The 24,772-nt window shown below is 51.1% G+C and overlaps 1 protein-coding gene across 1 annotated transcript in view; it reads left to right on the top strand.

The window, feature by feature from the left end:
* The window catches only part of MYBL2 (MYB proto-oncogene like 2), a 31,966-nt gene extending 12,208 nt beyond the window's left edge, over nucleotides 1–19,758 (top strand). Inside the window, exons 6-14 of the mRNA XM_058287124.2 lie at nucleotides 3,462–3,624; nucleotides 5,736–6,023; nucleotides 8,156–8,569; nucleotides 10,266–10,405; nucleotides 14,744–14,840; nucleotides 15,714–15,827; nucleotides 17,215–17,319; nucleotides 18,557–18,706; nucleotides 19,251–19,758. Coding sequence (XP_058143107.1) covers nucleotides 3,462–3,624; nucleotides 5,736–6,023; nucleotides 8,156–8,569; nucleotides 10,266–10,405; nucleotides 14,744–14,840; nucleotides 15,714–15,827; nucleotides 17,215–17,319; nucleotides 18,557–18,706; nucleotides 19,251–19,379 — 1,600 coding nt within the window. The 3' untranslated portion in view covers nucleotides 19,380–19,758. The remainder of the gene's footprint in view (nucleotides 1–3,461; nucleotides 3,625–5,735; nucleotides 6,024–8,155; nucleotides 8,570–10,265; nucleotides 10,406–14,743; nucleotides 14,841–15,713; nucleotides 15,828–17,214; nucleotides 17,320–18,556; nucleotides 18,707–19,250) is intronic.
* Nucleotides 19,759–24,772: the final 5,014 nt, after the last annotated feature.

Below are 24,772 nucleotides of genomic sequence, written 5' to 3' on the forward strand. Positions count from 1 at the left end.
TTTGGCTTCTTTGAAGAAACTGCCCTTGCTGCTTTCCTTTCCTACTGCTTTTTATTTTTAATCCTTTCTTCGTCATGTCCCTTTACGTCTGGAATGGTCTAGTTTTAAAACTTAAGCCTGAGTGTATCATCCTTGGGAGTGTATTCCCCTGACTCCTGGGTTGAAGGCACATTCCTTGTTCCCCGTGTGGCCTGGTTGGTTCCAGCTGATACTCCAGCCTCGCCTTGACCCGCCGTCATCCCTGCTTGCTGGTAGAGCTTTAGCCGCTCTGCCCTCCTTTCATTTCCACAAGCACGCTGAGTTCTTTTCTGTCCCAAGAACTTCCTTGTATTATTCTGTTGGCCCGAAACACTCTCCTGCCTTGCTCCTGTTGCGTCGCTAAAGTGTTCTCATCCTTTGGTTCTTGATGGGGTGTTATTTCCTCCGAGAAACTTTCTCTGCCCTTCCAGGCTACGTTCAGTGCCTGGTGTACCTCTCCATAGAGCCTATTCCTGTCTTCTGAGAGTGTGTACCCCAGTTTAGTGAGACATAGTTTAATCCACGTCCCCCACTAGATTAGGCTCTGTAAGTGGCAATAGCCTGTCTTATTTGCTGGTGCATCCCCAATGCCTGGAATAATACCTGCACTTTGTGGGCGCTCATACATAAGCGAGCAAAGAATGGGGCGCATTAGAGCTTGGGATGCCCCAGACTCTGATCTCAGGGTATGGGGGACTGGAAGGTGTTTTGGGTCAGGTTCCTTAGAACCTGTACCTGAGACACAGATTCAGGTACTCATGATTTAATGTGGAATGGCTCTCATTTGTAAGGGAAGGAATGGAAAAGAATTGGGGAAGGACTGAGCAAGGATGGGGCCTCAGATAAGTCCAGCCTTGGCTCACAGTATGCTCTGTGTTTGTGCGGGTCCACACATGTGTGTGTATGTGTTTGCATATTGTGGAGTTGTATCCCTGGAAGTCGGGACTGCTGTGGGCATCTTTGGTTGCATCTTCCCAGGATAGTTCTCCAGAGAAAGTCATAGGTAGAAGCCTGCTCATTTGCTAAAGCTGCTTAAAGTAGATACCATAAAATGGGTTGCTTTTAACAATAGGAATTTATTAGTTTACAAGCTTATAGTTTTGAGGCTGAGGAAAACGGTCAAATCAAGGCATCATTAAGGCGATACTTTCTATCCCTGGCTCCTCTGCCACATGGCAAGGCACATGGCCGTGTCTGCTGGTCTCACCCTTCTCTTCCAGGTTTCATTGCTTTCCCCGTCTTGCTTCCGTGGCTTTCTTTCTCTTCATCTGAATTTCATTTTCTTACAAGGGACTCCAGTAAGAGGATTAAGACCTACCCTGAATGAGGTGGGTCACATCCTAAGATCCTACTCACCAAAAGATGCTACTTATAAAGGGTTTATACCTACATAAGTGGATTAACTTTAAGAACATACTTTTCTGGGTACATACCCCTTCAAACCGTTGCAAAACCATTGGCAACAGCACTCACAGCTGGAAGTCGAGTGCCCTGTGGGTGCGGGGGATCTGGGCGGGCAGCAGCCACACCCCTTGCCCTTCAGCCTCGGGTCCTGGTGCCTGCAGCACAGATGATCACAGCTCCAGGCCTCCTCTTGGACCAGTCACTCAGGGAAACTCTACATCTCTGTTCACATGTCAAGGGAAAAGCACGCAGCTTGGAGCCTCAAGGAAGTGCCTACTGCGTGTCAGTACTTCTTTTTAACTTTATTTTGTACATTTAATAATTGAAAATATAAACAATTAAAAACTAAAAAGAAAACACAGTCGGATAAAACACATTTCTCAATTAAATGTACTGGATACCTATAATTTTTTTTTAATCTTACAATATATTACACAGTATATTTGGTTCATAGTAATGCACTCATACAGTATCTGTCTTTTTGTGTCTGACTTGCTTTGCTCACCATAATGTCCTTCGGATTCATCCACATTGTCATATGCTTTACAACTTCATTTCTTCTTACAGCTGCATAATATTTCATTGTATGAATAGACCACAGTTTGTTTATCCATTCCTCTGTTGATGGGTTTTTCCAACTTTTGGCAGTCGTGAATAATGTTGCTATGAACATCAGTGTACAGGTGTCTGTTCGTGTCACTGCTCTCAGTTCTTCTGGGTATATACTCAGTAACAGTATTGCAGGGTCACGTGGCAAGTCTATATTCAACTTGTTTAGGACCTGCCAAACGTCCTTCACAGTGGCTGGACCATTCTGCATTCCCACCAATAGTGAATAAGTGTTCCTGTCTCTCCACATTCTCTCCAACACTTGTAGTTCTCTGCCATTCTGATAGGTGTGAAATGATATCTCATTGTAGTTTTGTCAGCTCTTCTCTACTGCTATATCATATGCTTCTATGCTGCTCTACTACAATCTGCTTCTATACTACAATACTGTTATTTCCATACTACTAGACTATTACACACTTTAGTATTACTGTACTACTCTGAATCTATGCTAATTTACGCTATGCTTTTATAACTCCTAGCACTCTATTTTATTTTTGTTCCTATACTGCTATGCGTGTGTCTCATTTAATCTTCAGTGGGTGATGGAGTTGAAGTAGTTTTCTGATTTTCTAAGTAAAGAAAGTGAGGCCCAGAAAGGTTGATAGTAGCAGAGCCTCTGTCTTGTCTAGCTCTGCCTTCTTTGGCTGTTTATCAGTCTGGGTGGTGAACAAGGCTTGCCATTACTGTCACTGTGAGCGTCCGGACACGGGGGAGCAGCAGCAGTTTGTTTATGGCTTCTGGAAACTACAAAAGGGGCAGGAAAGAGGATCTACATTTCAAACACATATATTTTTAAGATCTATTTATTTGTTTGTTTATTTGTTTGTTTCCCTCCCCTCCCCAGTTGTCTGCTCTCTCTGTCCATTTGCTGCGTGTTCTTCTGTGACCACGTGTATCCTTATCAGCGGCACCGGGAATCTGTTTCTTTTTGTTGCGTCATCTTGCTGTGCCAACTCTCCGTGTATGCGGCACCATTCTTGGGCAGGCTGCACTTTCTTTTGTGCTCGGCAGCTCTTCTTACGCAGGGCACTCCTTGCGCGCATCAGCACTGCGCGTGGGCCAGCTCCACACGGGTCAAGGAGGCCCGGGATTTGAATCGCAGACCTCCCATGTGGTAGGAGGGTGCCCTATCCATTGGGCCAAGTCCGCTTCCCTCAAATACATATTTTTGGTTTTATACTTTGGCAATGGCCTGAGCTATACCTTTTCTTATTTTGCAGAGGTGTGTGAAAGTGCTCTGTAAACCATTAAGTGCTGTAAAACTGCGAGACTTCATTTTAGAGCTGGATAAGACCTTAGAATTCATCTGGTGGAGCTCTTCATTTTATAGCAGAGGGAACTAAGCTCAGGGAGGTTAGTCCCCTGCCCAGTGGCATACTGGCCGCAGTGCTGTGTGGGGTTCAGAGGTCTTCTGCTTGTCCCTTCAGGACAGACAATGCTGTGAAGAATCACTGGAACTCCACCATCAAAAGGAAGGTGGACACTGGAGGCTTCCTGAGCGAGTCCAAAGACTGCAAGCCTCCCGTGTACTTGCTGCTGGAGCTTGAGGACAAGGACGGCTTCCAGAGTGCCCACCCCACGGAAGGCCAGGTGGGAAGACTGCCCAAGGCGGCTCAGCCTCTGGGCTTCGCCGTCTAATTTAGCTCTATTCTTCCCTCTTCCCCTATCCACAGCTGTTCTTTTGTTTCTGCACAGGGACTGCCATGGCAGTGTTTCTCACTGGGGCCTTCCCAGTGAAGTGCACTTGTCTGCCCGCAGGTCAAGCTTAACAGCAAGTGGGGACTTCAAATTGAGAGTTAGGCTGAAGAGGTCCTGAGCCTCCTTCTCTCCTCCTGGCCAGCAGCTTTTTTTTCATCCGTTGCTCTTTCCAGCCTTTGAAAACTGAAAGCATGTTTTCAATTAAAAAAAGGTTTTTTGAAGTATAATTTACATGCAGTAAAATCCATTGTTTTTAAGCCCACAGTTCTGAGTTTTGGCAGAAGTACACTGTTATGTAACCACCACCACAATCAAGATATAGGACCTTTCCATTGCCCCCAAGTTCCCTTAGGGTCTTTTTTGGTCAGCCCTCCTCCCACCCCAGCCCCTGGCATTGCTGATCTATTTTCTATTTCTGTAACCTTGCCTTTTCCATAATGTCATATAAATGAAATTACATAGTATTAAGTTTGCAATTTTTAAAACGAAACCAATGCACATGTCAGAAACCTCTGACATACTTCTCAGCAAACTTTTAAAAAAACTTATTGAAGTATATCACTCATACATAAACAATAAGTCTATAGTAATAGTTGTGAACTTACAAAACAAACATATATAACATCATACAGGACTCTCATGCCTCACCCTACCACCAATACCTTGCATTGTTAAGCATTTTTAAATAATGATTAAAGAGCGTTATCAAAATATTACTACTAACCAAAGTATTTTTCCCCCAACCCACCCTGTTATTATTATCTTTATATCATTTATATGTGAACATATATAAATAAGAAATGTATAGTAAAAATTGTGAACTTACATCAGCAAACTTTTTATTTATTTTTTTACTATATCTCTAATATTTTCTTAAAAAATAAAAAAAATTGAAGCAAATGTGGCAAAGTATTAAGATTGGATGATGCTGGGTGCATGGTAGGTAACACAGGTGTCCGCTATACTATTTTCTAATCTTTTCTGTAATCATGAAGTATTTAATGATTCCTCCTACCTACCTTCTTACTTAGATAAAACTTTTTCACAGCTCCGAATCTCCACCCTGCCCTGCTAGAACATTGTATAATGGTTTGCCTTTATTTCTTGGTTTTTCAACTTTAGAGACGTGTCTCTTGATATCCTGATAGAAATGCATCTTTGGGGTAAGGATTTCAGAGAGAGAAAGGTATAACATGAAAAGTCCCTCCTCCCTGCCCCATCACAGAAACCTGCTTCTAACATTTATTATGTATGTAAGTAATGTGTTTTCCAGCGTTTTTCCCATTCTACAAAGAAATGGCACCAGCAAAGGTGGGGTAAGGTCTTTCAGTCTCTGGAAATCCTACTTTGCTGAAAGTCAACCCTCTATGGACTTTACTTTCATCCCTCCAATCCCATCCATGCAGAGAAGTTACAAGAACAGTACAAAGAACTCCTGTGTATCTTTGACTGGATTCATCGTTTCTTAACATTTTGCCAGATTGGCTTTCTCTCTCTGTCGATGTATTGCTTTTTTCCATCTGGGCCATTTGAGAGTAAGTTGCATACATTGTGCTCCCTCACCCCTTAATATTTCAGTGTGTATTTCCTAAGAATTAGGTGCACAATATAGTCACATCCACTTTGGGGAAGTTTGCATTGATTCAGGACTTTAATCTGTAGTCCATATGAGAGTTTTTCCTGTCCAGGAGCCAATCCAGGATCACACATTACATTTAGTTGTCATGGCTCATTGGTCCACTTCCATCTTTTGTTTGTTTGGTTCTTTTTTCTTTATTTTTATTTTTCAATTCACTTTCACTTTTAATAGCTGTCAGCCTTTCTTAGTCATTCATGATATTGATATTTTTGAAGTATACAAAACCAGCTTTATAATAGCACTTACAGTGGGTTCATCTAAGTATTCTTATTATTTGACTCAGGTTACATGTTTTTAGCTAGAATACTGCAGAGAGCACGTTTCATTGCAAAATCTCCAGACTGTGTGCTCTTGTGTCCATCAGGAAAGTCTTGTGGCCACCTGGCCCCTGGCACCCCTGGCCATGAAGGAAGAGGAGAGCAGCGAGGAGGAGACTATGGTCGCCACCACTTCTAAGGAGCAGGGGCCTAACCTCACAGAGCCAGACGGAGCGCGAACGCCAGAGCCCATGGCGGAGTTCTCCAAGCGGGACGACCAGGATCCTGGCTTCTCGTCAGAAATGAGCCTGCCCTACAAGTGGGTGGTGGAGGCCAACCTCCTCAGCCCTGCCGTGGGGTCCAGCCTCTCCGAAGCCCTGGACTTGATCGAGTCGGTAAAGTGGGTCACCCACGGCGGGGCGCGCTTCACCCATGGGTGCGCGTCCCTCGGCGCTCTCTACCCGCACGTCTTTCCTGAGCCGTGGCTGCACGTGGGGCCCTGAGCCAGGGACGGGGGTGCAGGTAGTTGCCGTGCAGTCCCTGCCCTCTGCGTGCTCTGACTCGTGGGGCCCAGGGTGGGCTGGGCAGACTTCCCAGAGGAGCAGCTCCTGCATTGTGCCTTTGGGGTGCCTGGGGCCCATCCTTGCTGGAGAAGGTGACACCAGAGAGCGTGGTGTTTGCAGCTCCAAGCATTGTCTGGTTTCCTGGGAGGCACCTGGGAAGGTCCTGGGTTGGGTTCGGGTCTAGGTCTGGAGGTGAGGTGGGCTCTGATGACTGGTGGGGCCAGCTCCGGTCCGTGCTGTGGATACCAAGCCCCTTTGGAGAGAGCCCCTCGCTGGGGACCATGCCCCTGGCATGACAGCCTGACTCGTGCCCGCCTCAGCCAGGCCTGCGCTGTGGAGCAAGCCACGGGAGGCCAGGGGCAGTGGGGTTCAGTGGGCAGCACCCTGCCTCCTTCCCCTCTCCTTGCCAAGAATAATGATGCTGTTTATGGTGCCAAATGCCAGGCCCTGAGCCTGATGTCTAGTCCTCACAGCTTCCCCGGGGGGCATGGCCTTCACCTGTACCTTGTGGATAACACTGAGGCTCAGAGAGGTGAAGTGGGGTCTTCATTGCTGTGCTGTGCTCCCACCCTTCTGCCCAGCGAGGGATTGGGTGGTTCTCTCTATGGGGGGGGGGGGGCCGGGGGGGACAGGGGGAACCTGCTCAGATCCTCTGTGACTAAGGAAATAATTAAAAATGCAGGAAAAGGGGAGCAGATGTGACTCGAGCGGTTGAGCACCTGCTTTCCAGATGGAAGGTCCCGGGCTCAATCCCTGGTGCCTCCTAAAAAAAACAAAAAAGCAAACAGCAAGCAAACAAAAAAACCAACTCGGGAACCGATGTGGCTCTGGTTCACTGCCAGCTTCTCACATAACAAGATCCCTCAAAAAAAAAAAAAAAAGAAAAAAGCAGGAAAAGATTCATAATTCAAGATGCTCGTAAGATGTTATTTTTAATTTTGAAAAATTATGGAAAAAAAAACTGGATGTCCAACAGAAGGGGAATAGTTAAGTCACAAATATATTTATTAATGAAATAGTTATAGCCATAAAATTATGTTTTATCAAAGTTGAAGAATTCTTACCATAATAACTGCTAACATTTGTTAGTAATTAACATTTAATTCCCAAATAAGGGAGTTTGGTACTTTTGTTCTTCCTGCTTTACAGATATTTTATTTTATTATTATTATTTTTTTAAAGATTTATTTATTTCTCTCCCTTCCCCCCCCCACCCCAGTTGTCTGTTCTCTGTCTATTTGCTGTGTCGTCTTTGTCTGCTTCTGTTGTCGTCAGTGGTATGGGAATCTGTGTCTCTTTTTGTTGCATCATTTTGTTGCGTCAGCTCTCAGTGTGGTCAGCGCCATTCCTGGGCAGGCTGCACTTCTTTCGCGCTGGGTGGCTCTCCTTACGGGGCGCACTCCTTGCGCGTGGGGCTCCCCTATGCGAGGGGACACCCCTGCGTGGCACAGCACTCCTTGCGCGCATCAGCACTGCGCATGGCCAGCTCCACACGGGTCAAGGAGGCCCGGGGTTTGAACTGCGGACCTCCCATGTGATAGACGGACGCCCTAACCACTGGGCCAAGTCCGCCACCCAGATATTTTAAATGGGAAAATAAAACAGGATCTACAAATGATTTGTATAAAGTTTAAGAACATGTAAAATACTACATACCATTTAGGGACACACATAAGTGGTAAGACGATAAAGAAATGCATAAGGATGATAAATAATATTGCTTTAAAAATTTTTAAATAACAGGGCGAGCAAACAAATGCCCAGTATAATTTCAGTGATATTTAAAAATTTGGATGTATAGACTTGGAGATACCCATGAGGAAGTGCAACAAAATGTTGCTGATGGTGTTCCTGGGCAGTGGATCTTACTTTACACTTGGGTCTTTTCCTTTAGCGATGGGTCAGGTGGTGTTTGCTAGTCCAGAAGCAGTAATTGCAATCATCTGTCACTCCCCCTCCGGCAGGACCCCGATGCCTGGTGCGACCTGAGTAAATTTGACCTCCCTGAGGAGCCGTCGGCAGAGGGCAGTGTTGACAGTAGCCCCATGCAGCCCCAAGCACCCCGCCAGCAGCAGGGACTGACGCCCCGCCAGCCTGCCGCCCCAGTGCCCAGCGTGACCGAGTACCGCCTGGACGGCCACACCATCTCAGACCTCAGCCGGGGCAGCCGGGGCGAGCTGATCCCCATCTCCCCCAGCACGGATGTGGGGGGCTCGGGCATCGGCACGCCGCCCTCGGTGCTCAAGCGGCAGAAGAAGAGACGTGTCGCTCTATCCCCCGTCACGGAGAACAGCGCCAGCCTGTCCTTCCTGGATTCCTGCAACAGCCTCACCCCCAAGAGCACGCCCGTCAAGGCCCTGCCCTTCTCGCCCTCCCAGGTGTGTGCGCCTCACCTTGACCTCTCCTTGGGTTTGGTTTACGACCCCCAGTGCCCGGTTCTGGGCCTGGTGCACAGTTGTGCATTCGTTCAGAAGTGTTCATTGAGCATCTGCTGCGTGCTGGGGATTCAGGCAGATCAGCCTAGCCCTGCCCTCCTGAAGCTTACTGTGGTGGGAAGGCCAGTTACTAAAAAAGGTCCAAATAAACGTGCTAGATGGCTTAGGGGGCCGTGGATGCAGCGTGTCCCAGGGTCCAAGAGGACTTCCTGTGAGGAGGAGGAATTACTTGGATAAGGAAACTAGGTGATAACTGGGCAGGAAGGGGAGGGAGAGACCCAATCCATGTTTGTTAGAAGAATCAATTTATTGAGCACCTATTTCATAGCACATTTGCCAGCACTAGGGGAGCAAAGATGAAGATGAGAGAAGCCCTGCTCTTGAAGAGGGAAGTGTTGGGACAGGCTTGGGTGGGGTGTGCTGTGATAGTGATGACAGAGTTGCAGAGAACTCATCGTGGGCAGGGTACTGCCCCCAGGACCCTGTTTGCAGTCTACACATTTAGGAGAGACTTGAGGAGGGTGCTCGGTTTTTCCTAGAGGTAAGGGAAGAGGCTCCGAGACTTCCTGGAATGCAGAGTGTGAGCTGGATTTTGGCATCAGGGAAGGGTGGCATGTGCCTTGTGAAGTCCAGAGTCGGGGAGGCAGAGAGCCGGGCAGGGGTCTTGGCCAGCTGCAGGTGTTCCCTAGGGGTGTGACCTGCCCCCGGGAGGTGGGCTGTGAGCAGGTGGACTGAGGGGTGGGGAGAGAGGCAGGTCCTGGAATTCCCATGACCCCCAAGAGGAGCAGGGTGGACTGACGTATGGTGTATCTTTGGGTCTGCCCCCTCCTATGAGGATGTGAGCTGGTGCCCAGGGGTGATGCCAGAGGTGCCAGAGGAGGCCACCCCCTCATCTGTAGAGGGATCGAGGCCAGGGCACCATATTGGGGTGGCTGGAGGTGTTCCAATTGAGGCCTGTTGGCCGGCAAAGGAAGCTCGAGCCGCCTGAACCACAGCCCAGGATGATGGGGTATGGGGGCTGCCCTGCTCCAAGGGACCCCATGTAGAGCGGGGGGCTGAGGGCTGCAGATGGTTTTCTGAGCTACCAGCACCTTCAGGGCTTCCTCTCTGCTAGGAAAGAGTGGGTAGCACTTTGAGCATGGCATTTTGTGTTAGATTGGGGTTTGGGTCTCGCCTTGAGCAGTCAGTGCAAGAATCAAAACCTCTCTAAGCCTTGGTTTCCTTTTCTGTAAAGAGGGAATGGTAGTCATACCGACATCTCAGAGTATGCAGTTATTTCAGTGAAGTGCTTAGCAGAGCCCCTGGCGGAGAAGGGGCTCTGCAGATGCTGACATCACCACCCCCCGGATCATCATAGGCCAGTTAGGAGCTGGTTTATTCAGAGAGGGAGCTGCTCTCTGCAGTCAGCTCTCTGCCTTACTACACCGTCAGTAGCAGGTGGCAAAAGCTAGGGTTAGAGGACAATGGTGAGTCCAGAGGTCGACATAACCCCTGACTCTTGTCCCATGTGACCTGTGGTCCTTGTTCTTGGGGTCAGAGTAGACACAGTAGAGAAGGGGCTCAGGGGCCTCACATCCTCCGCCTCAAGAATCCACATGCAGGTCATCAGTTTTCCTTGTTTTCTTCCCTTCTCTGGCAGTTTCTGAACTTCTGGAACAAACAGGACACACTGGAGCTGGAGAGCCCCTCGCTGACGTCCACCCCGGTGTGCAGCCAGAAAGTGGTGGTCACTACACCCTTGCACAGGGACAAGACGCCCCTCCACCAGAAGCATGCTGCGTGAGTGCCGGGCCCGCCCGCCTCACTGCTGCCCCCAGCAGTGGCAGCCAGGGCACCAGCATCATGGCTGGGGCACTCATAGAAAAAACTTTGTTTAAAGAAAACTTCCTTTCTGGCCACCTTGCCTCTTCATTTTTGTTCATGTAGTTTGGTTCTTTATTTTTGTTTTTCATTAGTGTTGGTTTTTTTAAAAAATTTATTTATTCTCCCCGCCCCCCCCCCCAACGTTGTCTGTTCTCTGTGTCCATTTGCTGCGTGTTCTTCTTTGTCCGCTTCTGTTGTTGTCAGCGGCACCGGGAATCTGTGTCTCTTTTTGTTGCATCATCTTGCTGCGTCAGCTCTCCATGTGTGTGGCGCCACTCCTGGGCAGGCTGCACTTTCTTTCGCGCTGGGCGGCTCTCCTTACGGGGCGCACTCCTTGTGCGTGGGGCTCCCTACATGGGGGACACCCCTGCGTGGCACGGCAGTCCTTGTGCACATCAGCACTGTACATGGACCAGCTCCACAGGGGTCAAGGAGGCCCGGGGTTTGAACCGCAGATCTCCCATGTGGTAGGCAGACGCCCTAACCACTGGGCCAAGTCTGCTTCCCTCATTACTGTTTTTTACCTTTTTAAAAAATTTCTCTCTCCCCTTCCCTCCCCCCACCCCCCCAGTTGTCTGTTCTCTATGTCCATTTGCTGTGTGTTCTTCTGTGTCCGCTTGTATTCTTGTCAGCAGCACTGGGAATCTGTGTCTCTTTTTGTTGTGTCATCCTGCTGCATCAGCTCTCTATGTGCGGGACCACTCCTGGGCAGGCTGTGCTTTTTTCGCTCAGGGCAGCTGTCCTTTTGGGGTGCACTCCTTGTGCATGGGGCACCCCTATGCGGGGAACACCCCTGCATGGCACAGCACTTCTTGTGCACATCAGTACTGCGCATGGGCCAGCTCACCACACAGGTCAGGAGGCCCAGGGTTTGAACCCTGGACCTCCTATATGATAGGCGGTCGCTGTATCAGTTGAACCAAATCCACTTCCCTTTATTTTTCACTTTGATCATTTTCTAATCTCAAGAACGGATTGAGTCCATCCTGCCCCAACAAACTTAATCTCATCTGCCTTAAGTTTCAAGTCACAAATTCATTGTTTGTGAGCAGCCTTAGAGTAAGGAAAGAAGTGCCCCAGTTCTTGGTCTCTCCAGGCAGTGAAGCCAGCTGGGTGCTCTAGTGGCCATTGCTTTGTCCAGCTCTGGCCACAGAGAAGTGAAGACTGTGTCCCTGCCTGCCAAGCTGGCAAAGCACCCCATTTCACCTTCAGAAGCCTGGACGGACTGCTTACCAGCAGGCGTTTATGGAAGTGCTTCCTCATGTTGTCATAACTCTGAATTCCATGGAGAGAGAAATGCTTAATTAGTCTGCTTGTTACATTTGCTGTGGAGAGAGCATCGCTATTTATTATTTCTTGTGTAAATTACATAATTCAGGAATCAAATGAAGAATTTTAGCCGTCACAGTGATTCCTAATTTCAGAAAGGGTTTGTGTATTCCTTGGTTAGAAATAAGTCTAAGCAGTTCATCTAAGGTACAACATAGATACATTTATGTATTTTCTCCATTCAAGCCAGAGCGCTGGGCTTAATCTGAGTCCTTAAACAGATATGCTGGAACCACAGCAGGCATTTGATACTTTTCCTTTTCCTCTTCCTCCTCCACACTCCAAATCTGCTGCTGCTGCTGCTCCAGCTTCTACACAAAGAAACGTGTCCAGTGCTTTTCGTTCTACTCTATAGGTCCTTATTTTCATCTGGTATCATTTTCATATTGACTGTTATCCTTTAACATGTTTTGTAGTCCTCAACCCTGCTGATGGGCCTACTGGTGATAAATTCTTTCAGCTTTTGTATTTCCGAGGTATAGCTTAATTTTTGAAAGAGATTTTTGCTGCATATAGAATTCTAGGCTGATAGGTTTTTTTGTTTTCCCCTCAGTGCTTTAAAGATGGTTGTCTGTCTTGTACCACCTTCTCCTTCTCCTCCTTCTGCTCCCTCTTTATTAAAGAGGAGAATTTAAATTTGTGAATTTTTTATTCTTTTCTTGGTTAGATCAGGTGTTTTAAGAGTTTTCAGACAGGGTAGAATATGGATGAGGAGGGTGTGAGGACTGTGGTTCCTGAGTTTTGGCCCTTTTGTTGTTTTTCAGCAACTAGGAGCAATAACTTGGCTGGATATGGAAATCTCAAGGGAGACGTGTTTGGTGTTTGGATCCAAACCTGTGGACTCTCTTTCATTTTCTCTGTGGCATTTGTGTTGTGAAGTCTGATCCCTGCCCAGCTGTTACTCCTTAGTAAAGTCTTTTTTCTGCCTAGAACCTTGTAGTGTATCTTATTTTTTTTTTTTAGAGATTTATTTTCATTTATTTCTCTCTCCTTCCCCCGCTCATTGTTGGCTCTCTGTGTCCATTCGCTGTGTGTTCTTCTGTGTCCACTTGTATTCTTGTCAGGCGGCACAGGGAAATCTGTGTCTCTTCTTGTTGTGTCATCTTGCTGCATCAGCTGTCTGTGTGTGTTGCGCCACTCCTGGGTGGGCTGCGGTTTTTTCACATGGGGCGGCTCTCCTTGCAGGGTGCACTCCTTGCGTGTGGGACACCCCTATGTGGGGGACACCCCTGCATGGCACAGCACTCCTTGTGCACAGCAGCACTGCGCAAGAACCCTGGAATCCTCCATATGGTTAGTGGACGCTCTATCAGTTGAGCCACGTCCACTTCCCATGTAGTGTTTTTTAGATGTTCCTGAAATTTGCCAGGCTTTGTGTAGGTTTAGTGCCTCAGTATTATCATTTTCATTCCTGGTGTTCATTTCATTCTAAAGACTCAAACCTTGGGCTGAGAAAACGTTATGCCGTTACACTTCCCTGTTTTTGTGGTGTCTGTTCCTTCTCCTTCTGCCTTTGGAGGACCCTCATCCACAGGCTAGGTGTGTCTGTGTCTCTTTTTCACCTTCATATTCCTATTTCTTGCCTTAAGCTATTTTCTTCTAACTCTGAGAGAATGGTTTTGTCTTTTTTTTAGGAGGTACCCGGATTGAACCTGGGACCTCATACATGCGAAGCAGGCACTCAACCACTGAGCTACATCCGCTCCCCATGACATTATCTTCTGATTCACCAAATTGATTTTCTGCAGTTTCACTTGCTGAGTCCTCTGGTTTACAGGATTGCACTTTTCATCTCCAAGCAATCTAACATGCTCCCTTTCAGGCTGGCTTCCCTTAGTTGTGTAACATGGGTGTACTCGCAGTTCTTGCTGGTGCTGTGAATTACAGAGGATCTGGAGTTTTTCAGGTTTCCTGCAGAAGCTCCAGGTCACATTGACATAGTTGCTCCCATGGCTCTCAGTCATCCCTTTACTTTGAACTGCAAGATATTTAAATTTGACCATAGTTTATCTGTCTTTACTCATCTTTGCAGAGATTGGTTTTTGTGCCCCATGGGGAAGATAAGAAAGGTTTAGAAAGAGATTGCATGAATCGCTTTTAATCTCAGTCCTAAGGAAGAAAGAAAAGAATGGTTTGTGCTTGTTCCAGTTTTTATCGCCCCATGTGGGGTTGGAGCAGTCGCCAGAGGCAGGGTGTCCAGGAGTTGACCTCTACACCCGAGTTCCTAAGTTACAAGGGTATTTCCCCTGCCCTTTACCTGCCCCGGTCACACCTTAGGAGCCAGACCCCTGGAGGTCATGTGAGTCTAGTGTCCAAGTCGTGTGACCTGGGGTTTCGTTCCTGTGGGCAGAGTTGAAGTTTGCACACAGCTGACTGGCTCTAGCCCTGGGCCTCTGGGCTCTTCCATCACAGGCAGGATTGTGCATTGGTGCAGCCACATCTGATAGACGCTTCTTGCTCTGTCTGCTTGGGGACCCCACAGCCTTGTCTGGTTTCTCTGTACTAAAGCCTTCCCTCTTGCTTATTTTCTCCACTGAGGTTACTGGGAGGAGAGTTAGCCTGTGCCCGGGCCCCCATCCTGCCCCGATGTCTCCCTTACTCGCCTTTCCAGCACTGCTGCCACCTGCAGCGTTCTCAGCCACTGTTTGTCCCTCTGGGTCTCCTGGCCCCCTCTCAGAGTTGCTGCTTAGACTCTTCCTGCTCTTTTCTGTTTCTGAGGACGGCCTTCCTCTAAGCCCCTGATTAAGGCCTGTGGGAGTGGGAGGTGGGTGGGTGAGTGTGATGGGAAGAGGACGCGTGCTGGGGGTTTACCGCCTAGCACTGAGGCCGGGGTCCAGACGGGGGGAGGTGGGAGCCATGGGCAGCCTAAAGCCGAGGGCTGGCGTCTGCCTCCCACCTGCTCTCAGCCTCCTCTGGCCCCTGCAGGTTTGTCACCCCAGACCAGAAGTACTCCGTGGACACCCCCCACACGCCAACCCCCTTCAAGAACGCCCTGGAGAAGTATGGACCACTAAAGCCCCTGGTATGTGGCGTCGGGGGCTCTCTGCGCACAGGGCTCGTGCAGCTCTTTACAGTTCACAGAGCCCTTTCCCTCTGAGATCTCATCAGCCTCTTCCCCTCGCCTCTCCTGCCTCCCTCTGCGGCTTGGAGTCCTCATGTGAAAACCTGGGCTTGTGGCTTTTCTCGGTGGTATGGGAGACCGTGTCTGTTAAATGGGTTTGCTAAGAAACATCACAGGGATCGAGGCGAGGGCTCCCTGGCCTTGGGGAGTGGAGATCCAGCTCTGCAGTGTTCCAGTAACCGCTGCTCTCCAGCCAGGCTTGAGGGCAAATCTTACAGCCTCGGTGACTACAGTTAAAATGTGTAGGAGCTTTTTGCATGACTTCTGAAGTGTCACTGAGCCCCACACCATCACTGCTTGGTGGCCCTCTCCCTCTGCTGGTCTCTACTATCTGAGGCTGGAGAGATGGCTTGGAGCCCCCAAGCCTGAAAGGGAAGCGGGATCAAGCGTCCCCCGTTAGCATGGAACAAAGGGGTGAGTGAGCTTGGGCTCTGAGTTGGAGACTTGTGGCCTCAGGCCAGGCTGGTGACTTTAAGGTGCAGCATTGTGGGTTATTCGAGGACGTGGGCCTGCTCCAGCCCGTGGCAGGTGCTCAGTGAGTTGAGGTCACCCGTCCACTTGTCCACGTGCGTGGCTCATGGTTACTCATGATGGGGTGTGAGGTCGGCTTCCCGCCTGTGCCACCAGGACAGCTGAGGTGGGACTGGGTCTGCCCTGCCGTCTGCGGGAACACGCCCCGGCCTGCCCCGTGCCCCACCCCGCCCCACCCTCACACAGCCTGGCTGCAGTGCCTCACACGGGCGGGTGGTCCCTGCCCCTGCCCCGTGCCCACAGCCCCAGACCCCACACCTGGAGGAGGACTTGAAGGAGGTGCTGCGCTCAGAGGCTGGCATCGAGCTTGTCATCGAGGACGATGTGAGGCCTGAAAAGCAGAAGAGGAAGCCAGGGGTGAGCAGCTGGTCAGGGGGAGGGAGGGCCCCTTGTGGGCAGCCTGGAGCCGTGGGACAGGTGAGGCGGGACAGTGGGGTGGGTGGTGGGTCTGGAGGCAGGTGGCCAGAGGGGGTCCTGTGAAGTTGGGGCTGCAGCCACCTGCCATTTGCTGAATGAAGTTGACCCAGGGAAAGCTCTGGTGTCTCTGGGACTCTCCTTCATCTCTCCTCCAACGATTCACTTAACTTATTCAACAGACATCGGGTTCGACCTTTGGTGGTGGGCTCTGGGCTGAGCGTGATGGGTAGAGCAGCAAGGAGACCCAGACAGGGTCCCTCCTTCCTGGTGTTCAGAATGCTGAGACAGACACTGAACAAGCGCGCTGAGGCCTCTGGTCACACATGGTGTTAGGTGCTGTAGGCAGGGCACATCCTTTAGAGGGAGGCAGGTGGGCGGGGGGAGGTCAGGAGGAGCGGGCCAGGCGAGAGAAAGCCATGCTGAGCGCCTGGGCCGCAGGGTGCAAGATCAGTTCGAGGTGAGGTTGGAGAGCTATCAGAGGCTCTGGGCAGGGATACTGAGGCGTAGGGATTGACCGTGCCAAGACCTGCAGAGAAACTAGCCCCAAACCAGCCTCCCTGCATTGCTGCTTTTTTAGCTTTCCTGGTGGTGGGCAAATTCCTTGTGTCTCCTTTGTCTTTGTGGTCCTCATTTTCCCTAGACAGCCTTCCTCGACGGGGGATGTCAGCGGTGCCCACTGCAGCTCCGCAGCCAGGGCGGGTGGGTGAAGGTGGACCGTCAGGCCGGGCCACCCACTGTGCTGGGGCCCCCCGGGCAGAGGCCGGTGCCGGCACCCGGCAGGCCTCCTGGGCGCAGGCAGAGAATGCTGGCTCCCTGGCCCTCAGGGTCAGTGGGTGGTTCTGCTTGGGCCGCGCTCTGGGTTGGGACCGGGCCGTTAGTCCCAGAGCTCCCCCCTGGCGTTGGAGCAAACCCCTGCCCTCTGCTTCTGAAGCGTGCAGTGCTCATTAGCAAGTGCTTGTGGAGGAGGGCCGCCCCGCAGTAGAGCCTGGACGATCCCCGGCCCGGCTGTGAGGGGGCTGCTTGGTGGGGTATGTGCTTGGTTTCTGGGAGGCTGTGTTTGATCCATTTGGGGTGAGGAGAGGGCCTCCTGGTGGGTGGAGGGTCCTGCTTGTGTCTCTTGCTGTTGCAGCATCTGGCAGGACTGAGTCTGCCCTGGACACCGAGTTTGTAGTGGGGCCAAGATCTTCTGGGTCCCCCCACCCTCGAAGGCAAACCCTGCCAGCCAGGCCTTGTTCGGAGGCTGTGCTGCGGCAGGGCCTGGTTCCCATGGCGACCCACATGGGTCCCCGAGGCCTGCCCTTACCGCCTCCTTCCTCCCCACCCCCAGGTACGGCGGAGCCCCATCAAGAAAGTCCGGAAGTCTCTGGCTCTTGACATCGTGGATGAGGACATGAAGCTGATGGTGTCCGCACTGCCCAAGGCCATGTCCTTGGTAAGGGGGTGGGAGAGGGGCCGCCCCACCCCACAGCTGCAGCAGCTCTTCTGCCTTCAGACCTGTTGAACTGTGGAAAGGAGCCTGGGGATGCCGTGGTCTGCTGGTTCTCGGACTGTGCTTCTGGAGCCCTGCAGGGAGTGGGTGGAGAGGGAAGGGTGGTCTGGGGTCCCAGCTGGGCTTTAGTTGGCGCATCCCTGCCTGTATCTTTCACAGCTTTGATTTGGCAAGGCTTGCATTGCTCAAACACGCTTGAGCACCCTCGACCTGGGTCCCCCGCAGCCCTGCCTGCAGTCAGTGCCTGGCTTCCAGGTCCCGCCAGGTGGTGGGTGGCTCCCTCAGTCCTGGGAAGGCTGCTGTCCTCAGGGGTAGGGGGTCGTGGCCTCTGCAGAGTGCAGGTCCCCAGAAGCCTTGCCTCACTCTGTCTATCCCTTGCAGCTGGCAAAAGGGTGCGCCCAGCTTGTCTGGCACCCAGTGGGGAGGCAGCAAGAGGGGTGGCGGGAGTCACAAGGCAAAGGTGAAGGGTTGCCCAACCAGATCTTGCAGGTACAGCTGCAGGCACTCAGTCTGCGGAGGAAAGCCCCTGGCCCCGATCCCACCAGGGTGGGGCCACCGTCGCTCAGCCATGTCTGCAGCCCGCTGAGGGCAGGGGAAGTTAGCAAGCGGTTGTGAGCTCTGGCCTTGGGGTAATGTCCCTGGGTTTGAGTCCTTACGCCACCGCTTGCTCTCTGGGACCTGGGGGCTCCTGGAACTTCAGTTTCTGGCTCTAAAAAGAGCACCGAGGCCAAGACTGCCAGGAGGGTAATGTGCCGAGCAGAGCAGGGAGCCTGGGAAGGCACACGGGGGTGCTCTGTGCAGCTGTTGCTGGCATCGTTCTGACACTTCAGGATATTTCTGCTGCCAGAAGAACTAGAGAGCACCCTCTTCTCTGCCTGGGCTGGGGGCACAACCGGCATCACTTAAAAGGCCAAGCATTTATTGAGCCTTTTTTTAATAATTATTATTACTAAGGGCCAGTTTCTGAAGTTGGCTCTTTACACATATGTCCTTAATCTTTAAATGAACTCCCTGTCTGAAAGAGGAAACTGGAGCTTGGAGAAGTTACTAAGATCTGACTAAGGTCTGAGCAGCCAGCATATGTCGTGCTGGGATTTGGTCTTGCAGGCTTCTTTCCTCCCACTAAGGGGTCTCTGGCATGTGGCAGAATGGTGAGCCTATGATGTGGTTTTGGTTTCAGCCAACAAATGTCCCATCGAGCTCCTCCAGCCTGCCCCTGCCAGGTGTTAAAGAAGACAACAGCCTGCTCAACCAGGGCTTCCTGCAGGCCAAGCCCGAGAAGACTGTGACAGCCCAGAAGCCCCGGAGCCACTTTCCAGCCCCTGCCCCTGTGAGTGCTGGCCACGAATGCAGGTCATCCTTGGGACTCCCCCTGCCACCCCTCCCGCTGCTCACCTCAGGGCCTTTGCACAGGCTCTTCCCACTGCCTGAGTGCTCTTCCTGTTGTCTTCCTGTGGCTGTGTTTGCCTAGTGAACTTCTGCTTCAGATCTCAGGCCTAGCGGGGAAGCCTTCCCTGCCCCATGCCCTGCAGAGGCTCCCCTGCCCAGCCCCCCTTGTGTGGCAAGCATCTCACTTGTAATTATCTCTGTGGTTTGCTTAATGGGTGTCTGTCCTCGAGGGCACCCTGGGCTACTGTCAGCCCTGTGGCTCCTTCACCGTGGGCTCTCCTGGCCACATGTCCTGGCCTAGCCTCCTTGCCTTACTGCCAGGAAGCAGGCTCAGAGAGGGGGAGCCACTTCTCCAGGGTCACACAGGAAGACCTCTGGCTTCTAGAGAGGGGGAGGGCAGGAGAGATGGCCCCGACCAGATCTCACCGGGGTTCTGCTGGACGCATTCCCCCTGCACGGGCGGTGACCCTTTTGCCTCCCCCCAGATGACCCGCGCCTGGAAGACGGTGGCCTGTGGGGGCACCAGGGACCAGCTCTTCATGCAGGAGAAAGCGCGGCAGCTGCTGGGCCTGCTGAAGCCCAGCCACACGTCCAGGACGCTCATCCTGTCCTGAGAGGCGGGGCCGGCCGCCTTAGCTCATGTTTACAGCAGGGAGGGGTCCCGCTCAGGTGACGATGGTGCTGCCTCCCAGGCCTGCAGGGGGTCTGCTGCTGCCAGCCCCTGCCCTGCGACTCAGGTGGAGGCCAGCACAGCCACACCGCGGGCCCGTCTCCAAGACCAGCTGCAGGCGGCTCCTGGTGCTAACAGAACAAAGCCCCTTCCTGGGCCTGCCCGGTGCTCCCCCCGGTGACAGGGAGCACCGCCAGCCTCTCCAGCCCTGGCCAGGCCCCACCTCGTCTCAGGCTCCTGCTTAGGACGGCCGGGGCCGGGGCTGCTGCTGCCCTCTGCGCCTGTTGGTATTTTTTTGGAAACAATAAAACTGCTTTTCTCTTTGTGCTGCTCTGGACTCCCCCTTTCTCCTGGTCCCTGCACGTGGTTCCCCGGTGACTGTCTGCAAGTGGAGAAGGATGTGGGGCCTTATCAACAGCTTGGTCTGTTCCCCTGGGGGCTCTGGATCTTTACCCCCAGATGGCCCCAGAGAGCTGGGAGCCGAGCTCATCTGACCACAGCCCAGGAGCAGTTTCTCTTGTCCCTGCAGCCGGTGGGTGTCTGCAAGGCTCTGAGGAGTCTGGGCTTTGGGGTGATGGGGTGGGGTGAGCAGAGACTAGGGGTGGGTGGGATGGTGCTTTAGGACCTTGCTTGGCCTCCGTCTCAGCTGATCTGCTGTGTGGCAAGTGGAGTCGGACCAGCTGGAATGAGTGGCAGGCGGCTGACAACCTACTGGCCAGAGTGGCTAAGGCTTAGCAGGAGGTTGGGTGGAGCCAGACCCTCCTCCGGCAAGGGCCTAAATTCCTAAGGCAATGGCAGCAGCCACCAGTTTGCCCTGGTGGTGGCCCAGTGAGCAGACTACCATTATAACTGGGAGGAGTCCCTGGGATGTGAAGAGGGACGGGCCAAGCCCAGAGGTGGGGTAGGAAAGTGTGTCCAGCAGAGGGGCTCACTGCTGGGTGTGGCCGTCACTGGGAGCCTGCAGTCAAGTGGTCTCGGGTGACTATGGACAGGGCACCTACCTGGGGCAAGTCCATGCCTCAGTGGGCTCCAGAGCCCATGGGCGACTCTAGAGAGCAGGACTGGGAGTTAGGGCTCCCAGGCTCGATCTGGCATCGCCCTGGGCTGCTGAGCTCACGTGAGGTCCTGTCACTCCTCAGTTGACAGGACCCTGCCCACATCCATCCCCTGTCCAGTCACATAGTCACACCCCAACTTGAGCCTGACCACATCCAGGTTCCCACTCCAGTGCGGAGGAGGGGGGTGGGGTTCCCACTTTCCATCCCGCCTCCTCCAGCCCTTGTGACCAGGCCCTTTGCTCCAGCCAGCGCCTGCCCTGCCTCTGGGAGGAGGAGGGTGCATGACAGGGAAGGGGCCCTGGAGCAGTGCCTGGCATCTAGTAAGTGCTCAATAAAATTTCATTGAGTGAATGATGGCAACCTAGAGACAGTGGCATGCTCTGGCAATTCGGAGAGCTGCCCTCTTCCTAAGGCCACGGGAAGACCTGACTGCAGTGTGACCAAAGGGTCTGAGAGCTGTGTGTGTGTTTGATAGAAGCCTCCACTTCATGCACTCCAGCCACCCGGCAACAGCCCTTCCGAGAGCCCAGAGGCCACTTCCCACAGTCATGACCCCCTCCTCACAGAGACCAGGCTCCCTGTTCCAGACCAGATCTGGGGTCCCCAGCGCCCTGCAGGGGACTAAAGCGACTCCAAAGACCTGATTCACAGTCCATGTTCATGACTGATGATTCTGGAGCTCCGGAACCAGCTAGTTGATTCTGTTTTGTTTCAATTTCATGTTTGGAATTCCAGGAGAAGCTACGGACCGGACTGATAGAGGCCCTGCCAAAATGACTTGGCTCTGGCGCCACCTGGTGGTCATTGTGTATGCTCAGGCCCGTAGTAGGTCCCAGGAGACCACTGAATTCAAGCTTTTTCTGATTTTGAGGTCCCCTTCTCAGCATTTTCATCAGTGGTTGTCTGACCTTTGCTTTAGCACCTCCACTGATGGGGAGAGAGCTTTCCATTACTAAGTTCCATTGATGTACAGCACTGGGGAAGAAAATTACTGTCCAGAAAACATTTTCCTCCCTGTAATATTAAAGCAATAGGAATGACTTGGGAGCAGGGGATCCAGAGGAAACTGGATTGTGAGGAAATCGGAGTCCCAGGACAGGTAGTTAATAGTTTAGGATTAGCCTGAAAGTCTACTGTCTGAATTAGCCACTTTGTTAGCAAATGCTTGTGTGGTTCAATTCTAAATAGTCATTTCCAAAGGTGAGCAAGCCTCTGATTTAATGAGTGATGTAACGCAATCTAAAGTGAATTTTATGTTTCCACCTTTGGCCTGTTGTGTTTGGAAGTAACAAAGGCTGAGTTTCGGTATAAGCTGAAAATCAAACTTGGCTGATACAGTAGACCAGCCATCTCAACTGGTCAAGATTAAAGGGTTAAGAGTTATATTTGCATGGTAGCAGGGGCTGACCTGTAGGTATTCAGGTTAAAGTACATAAGAAGGGGGTGGTCTAACAACAGACACAGAATTTGAGTTAAATGACCTTCAGAAAGTAGTAGTTGGAAGCATGTCTCTCTCCCCTGAGACAGTCTTTGAACCCCATCCAGTAGGTGCTCAGTAAATGTCTCATCTTAGAATTAAGGCAAGTGGCAGAGAGAAACTCCCAGGGCAGCTAGGAAGAGAGGGTGGGGAAAGCTTACATTTTTTTTTTTTAAGATTTATTTATTTTCTCTCCCTCCCCCCCCACCCCCCCCCCCCCCCCGTTGTCTGTTTTCTATTTTCTGCGTCTTCTTTATCTGCTTCTATTGTTGTCAGCGGCACGGGAATCTGTGTTTCTTTTTGTTGCGTGATCTTGTTGTGTCAGCTCTCCATGTGTGCAGCACCATTCCTGGACAGGCTGCACTTTCTTTCGCACTGGGCAGCTCTCTTTATGGGGTGCGCTCCTTGCATGTGGGGTTTGAACCACAGACCTCCCATGTGGTAGATGGATGCCCTAACCACTGGGCCAAGTCCACCGCCCAACATTATTTTTTATTATTAACTTTTAGCTTAATTCCACTGTGGTCAAGGAATATAGTCTGGGTAAATGTCCCTCATGCACTTGAAAAGAATGTGTCGTCTACAGGTCTTGGATGCAGAGTCCCATTTTTATCAGTTAGGTCATTTGTTAATCCAATTGTCCAAATAGTCAATATCCTGTTTTAATCTGCTTATCTTTGTAGGCCTAGCTAACCCCTTAATGACTTATTAAAGCATATTGTTTTAAGCCATTGAGTATTGGGATGGTTTGTGGCTATAACTAGCTGATACAGAAGCTAAGACTTGTGTGCACTAAAAAGTCCCTGAGGAAAATGAATAACATACCCTGGGCTCAGCAGGGTTGGGAAGAACTTAGGGGATCCTGGGGTCCCCAGAACTTTGCTGGAAAAGAATGCAGTGAAAGATTCTGAGGTCCAAAGCCATTGTAACTATTCTTGTTATTGACTGTTCCCCAGCAGGCACCTGAGGAAAGAAGAGGCAGGAGCAGAGCCTCTGCAGAGAGGCCTGATGTGAATCCCAGCTTGGATATTGCTAGTTTTGAGTCTCTTTACGGCCCTGAACCTTGATGTCCTGAGCTATAGTGTGGGGATAATCCTTTCCCTTCCAGGAGAGAACACTGGGACCGTTGATACTCAGAAAACATGGGCTGTTGTTATATGATCACGAAGTGCTTTATTCCTTTCTTATGTACATAAACCCTGCAAAGAAGTTAGTGTCTCCATGTGTCAGTTGAGTGAGAAGTAGTCAAGATGGGGATCGAGTCTGAACTTGAGTCCAGCTTTTGACTTCAAGGCAGCCCTTCACCATGCCCATTCTGTGTAACCATCTCTTTCATTGGTTCTGGCTAAGGAAGGAGTGTGATGCAGCAGAAAATGCATAGCATTGGGTGAAGTCTACATGCTAAAAGGTGCACAAATCACAAGAGCAGAGTGAGCACCTGTAACCAGCACTCAGATCAAGAGCTAGAACCCTAGGGAAGCGGACTGGGCCCAAGGGATAGGGCATCCGCCTACCACATGGGAGGTCCAAACCCCGGGCCTCCTTGACCCGTGTGGCACTGGCCCACGCGCAGTGCTGATGCGCGCAAGGAGTGCCGTGCCACGCAGGGGTGTCCCCGCGTAGGGGAGCCCCCCATGCAAGGATGTGCCCCATAAGGAGAGCCACCCAGCACGAAAGAAAGGGCAGCCTGCCCAGGAATGGCGCCGCACACACAGAGAGCTGACACAATAGGATGACGCAACAAGAGGAAACACAGATTCCCGTGCCACTGATAAGGATCGAAGCAGTCCAAGAACACACAGTGAATGGACACAGAAAGCAGACAACTGGGGGGTGGGGGAGGGGGGTGGAAAGGGGAAATAAATAAATAAATACATCTTTAAAAAAAAAACTAGAACCCTACAGCACCCTGGGAGCTCCTTTCCACTCCGCTGGAGATAACTGCCATCCTGACTTTAAGTACTATAGACTTTTTTGCCTTTAAAAAAACAACAAAAAAGCATTTTTTTTGTCTTTAAAAAAACAAACAAACAAAAAAACTGCATCCCACCCTATGCTTTCGAGATTATTCATGTTAATTTGAATAATTATAGTTAATTCCTTCTCCTGGGTACAGAGTATTCCATTGTGTAACTTTCCACCATTGTTTTACCCATTCTCCTGAAGGACATACAGCTTGTTTCCAGTTTGGCTATTACAGTTAGTGTGTCATGAACATTTTTTTTTTTTTTTAAATTATATCATTGGTGTGGAGACAGTAGGACTTTTCTCTTTTTTTAAATTTATTCATTTATTTCTCTCCCCCCACCCTCACCCCCACCCCGGTTGTCTGTTCTCTGTGTCTATTTGCTGCATCTTCTTTGTCTGCTTGTTGTTGTCAGCGGCATGGGAATCTGTGTTTCTTTTTGCTGCGTCATCTTGTTGTGTCAACTCTCTGTGTGGGCGGCGCCATTCCTGGGCAGGCTGCACTTTCTTTCGTGCTGGGTGGCTCTCCTTACGGGTGCTCTCCTTGCGCGTGGGGCTCCCTTATGCAGGGGACACCCCTGCGTGGCAGGACACTCCTTGCGCGCATCAGCACTGCGCATGGGCCAGCTCCACGCGGTTCAAGGAGGCCTGGGGTTTGAACCGCGGACCTCCCATGTGGTAGACAGATGCCCTAACCACTGGGCCAAGTCCTCTGCCCCCTCATGAACATTCTTGTTCTCATCTTTGGTAAACCCATTTACACATTTCTGCTTTATCATATCTAAGAATAGAATTGCTAGGCACGGGTTCAATTTAATTAGGCCACTTACCAGCTTT

Source organism: Dasypus novemcinctus, chromosome 24, assembly GCF_030445035.2.
Source record: "Dasypus novemcinctus isolate mDasNov1 chromosome 24, mDasNov1.1.hap2, whole genome shotgun sequence".
Classification (NCBI taxonomy): domain Eukaryota; kingdom Metazoa; phylum Chordata; class Mammalia; order Cingulata; family Dasypodidae; genus Dasypus; species Dasypus novemcinctus.